Below are 3524 nucleotides of genomic sequence, written 5' to 3'. Positions count from 1 at the left end.
CATGATCGTAATGTTAGATATTTTCATTTTGTAAATGCAGTTAAACCGGATGTATAGCATAGCGCTTTTATTTTGAAGCCGGAAAAGTGTGTGATTGGTTTGAGAAATTGTCTTGACAAGTTTTGATGTCGGATCGACTGTTTGCAATAAAAAAAAAAGTCTCCTTTCGACTTCCTGCCGACCGTCTTTCATTTCTGTTGAGCTTTTATGTCATCTTACTTACTAATTTAGTCACAGTAACAATCTAAATGTCATGTCATCACTCACCTTAACCGTCATCTGAACACAGAAGTGAAGCACCACCCACCTCTGAACGACGCGCACAGCAGGCGTTTGCGGCAGGGATGTCGCCTCGTCTCATGGCGAAAAATAGTCCTTTCTTGTCAGGAGAACAACTTGCCATGGCGTTGAACATGATAGTTCCATAAGGTTGACTTTCCTTTATCTTTTTACTGCTCGCTTGTTGCTAATCGGTAACAAGTGAACTGCAGTATGGCACAACTCGAGGGTCAAAATGGACATTCGTGCGGTAATGGCCCGTTAAAAAAATGTGTGCTGTTATTGAAAAGTTTTGAAACTTTTTAACTTTGACAGTCCTTAAAATAAGCAATTTTGAGAACTCACTCAGGTGAAAAAACAAACATTGATTTGTTTGTGTACTTTTCATTTTTCTTATAGTCAGACAATATTTTCAGCACAATATTCATTGTAGATAGCAGATCCATTCTGTGTGTCATACTTGATCATTTCGCGATATTGCCATATTTTTGCTGAAAGGATTTAGTAGAGAACATTGACGATAAAGTTAGCAACTTTTGGTCGCTGATAAAAAAAAGCCTTGCCTGTACCGGAAGTAGCGTGACGTCACAGGTTGAAAGGCTCCTCACATTTACCCATTGTTTACACCAGCAGCGAGAGCGATTCGGACCGAGAAAGCGACGATTACCCTATTAATTTTAGCGAGGATGAAAGATTCGTGGATGAGGAACGTGAGAGTGAAGGATTAGAGGGCAGTGCAGGACGTATCTTTTTTCGCTCTGACCGTAACTTAGGTACAAGCTGGCTCATTGGATTCCACACTTTCTCCTTTTTCTATTGTGGATCACGGATTTGTATTTTAAACCACCTCGGATACTATATCCTCTTGAAAATGAGAGTCGAGAACGCGAAATGGACATTCACAGTGACTTTTATCCCCACGACAATACATCGGCGAAGCTCTTTAGCTACGGAGCTAACTTGATAGCATCGGTCTTAAATGCAGATAAAAACAAAATAAATAAACCCCTGACTGGAAGGATAGACAGAAAATCAACAATACTAATATTACTATTAAACTCTGGACCTGTAACTACACGGTTAATGCTTTCCAGCGTGGCTAAGCTTAACAATGTTGTTGCTAACGACGCCATTGAAGCTAACTTAGCAACGGGACCTCACAGAGCTATGCTAAAAACATTAGCTATCCACGTACGCCAGCCAGCCCTCATCTGCTCATCAACACCCGTGCTCACCTGCGTTCCAGCGATCGACGGAGCAACGAAGGACTTCACCCGATCATAGATGCGGTCGGCGGCCCGGAGACGGAGGAAGTCAAGGTGAGGTCTGCGGCTAGCGCGTCTGCTATCCATCTCAAAGTCCTCCTGGTTGTGTTGCTGCAGCCAGCCGCTAATACACCGATCCCACCTACAACTTTCTTCTTTGCAGTCTCCATTGTTCATTAAACAAATTGCAAAAGATTCACCAACACAGATGTCCAGAATACTGTGGAATTTTGAGATGAAAACAGAGCTGTTTGTATTGGGATACAATGTGTCCGAATACTTCCGCTTCAACCATTGACGCCACGCGCATACGTCATCATACATAGACGTTTTCAACCGGAAGTTTCCCGGGAAATTTAAAATTGCACTTTATAAATTAACCCGGCCGTATTGGCATGTGTTGCAATGTTAAGATTTCATCATTGATACATAAACTATCAGACTGCGTGGTCGGTAGTAGTGGCTTTCAGTAGGCCTTTAAGCAAGATAGAAAATAGAAAAATATGTGACCTGTTTTTTAAATTTCTGTTTATTGAAAACTACCACACATGTTCAGTTGATTTAATTTTGTGACAATGAAGAAAATAATATTAAAATATAACTATTTTGTAAATTCAACATTAGAACTAGTTTGAACGACGTTTGATTGATTGATTGAAACGTGTATTAGTAGATTGTAAAGGAAGAGAATACACTCTATGACACAGTACAGTTTACACAGTACAGTACATATTCTGTATGTCAGGTTCAAACACTGATGACATCAATTAAACAGACAAGAAGCAAGGAATCATGCAGAGACAGAGTTAAATTTGGCTCAATGAGGAGAGACGTATTGGGCTGTACACTTAGTTACAGTTCCAACCTACGCTCTAAGGTCCAGACCCACGTGCTCCTCTATTTATTTGGGAGGTCCCTGGTTACATCACTGAGGCTGCTTCTCAAGGAAGGGGGGTCATTTCAGCAGCCACAGTTAGACACAATGTACGATTATTCAGAAATGCAAATGTGCTGACACTCATGATATCGCCCTGTCTCTGCTTTGTCTGCGTCACGGTACTCGATGTTCTGGATACAAACACTGATACGAGACGACTCGCAATCTTGGATTTGCAAGTTGTCCCTTTGCACGGATAGAAAAGTAGAACTTCCGCACAATTGATATTAACTATAGCATCGGCCTTTAAGCATAAGCGTTGTGTGATAACGTACACATAATTATTCTGACACCGTACAATTGACCACTAAATGGTAACACCCGAATACGTTTTTCAACTTGTTTAACCTCTTAAGGCCCAAGCTGGTTGTTTACATGCTTTTTTTTATTTCTCTTTGCTATTTCGGCTTATTGGACCCTAATTAGAATAAAAACTAAAAATCATCTTTTGATATGATGTACTTAGTCCATGAGTACACAAACGTGTACTTCATGTTTAGTGACATGCTAATTCTTATTGTTACACTTTTTTTTTTTCCAAATTCCATTGGATGTTATAGTCTTCTGACACCACCAGATGGCAGTATAAGTGTCATCATAAGCACATAAGACCCCAATTCAGTAGTGTACACAATTTTAGAAATAAAAGCTAAAACGTGCTGTCCACGCATGTGGCCACTAAGCCTTTAGAGCAGTGGTTCTTAACCTGGGTTCGATCGAACCCTCGTGGTTCGGTGAGTCAGTCTCAGGGGTTCGGCAGAGGTCAAGACACACCCAACTCATCGTGTAAATAAAAACTTCTCCCCATCGGCGTATTATGGATACCCCCAAAACAATGTTACCTCTAATTTTCCATCTGATTTGCAGATGTGTAATTTGTTGTGAGTTCATGTGTTGGTTTTGTTCTTTGAACAAGGGGATGTCATGCACGGTTCATTTTGTGCACCAGTAAAAAAAACATAACTTTGTCTTGAATTAGAATTTTTTATTTATTTATTTTTTCACTAAAGCGTTCGGCGAATGCACATATGACATTTGTGGGG

At 40.4% G+C, this 3524-nt stretch overlaps 1 protein-coding gene across 1 annotated transcript in view; it reads left to right on the top strand.

The window, feature by feature from the left end:
• Positions 1 to 114, top strand: part of LOC133632314 (gastrula zinc finger protein XlCGF57.1-like) — a 22752-nt gene extending 22638 nt beyond the window's left edge. The window contains exon 3 of the mRNA XM_062024687.1: positions 1 to 114. This exon is cut by the window's left edge and continues 126 nt beyond it. Within this exon, the coding sequence (XP_061880671.1) occupies positions 1 to 5 (5 nt within the window). The 3' untranslated portion in view covers positions 6 to 114.
• Positions 115 to 3524: the final 3410 nt, after the last annotated feature.

Source organism: Entelurus aequoreus, linkage group LG17 (assembly GCF_033978785.1).
Source record: "Entelurus aequoreus isolate RoL-2023_Sb linkage group LG17, RoL_Eaeq_v1.1, whole genome shotgun sequence".
In the NCBI taxonomy this organism is placed as follows: Eukaryota; Metazoa; Chordata; class Actinopteri; order Syngnathiformes; family Syngnathidae; genus Entelurus; species Entelurus aequoreus.
The sequence above is the reverse complement of the archived record's forward strand: the minus strand, read 5'-3'. Positions and strand labels throughout refer to the sequence as shown.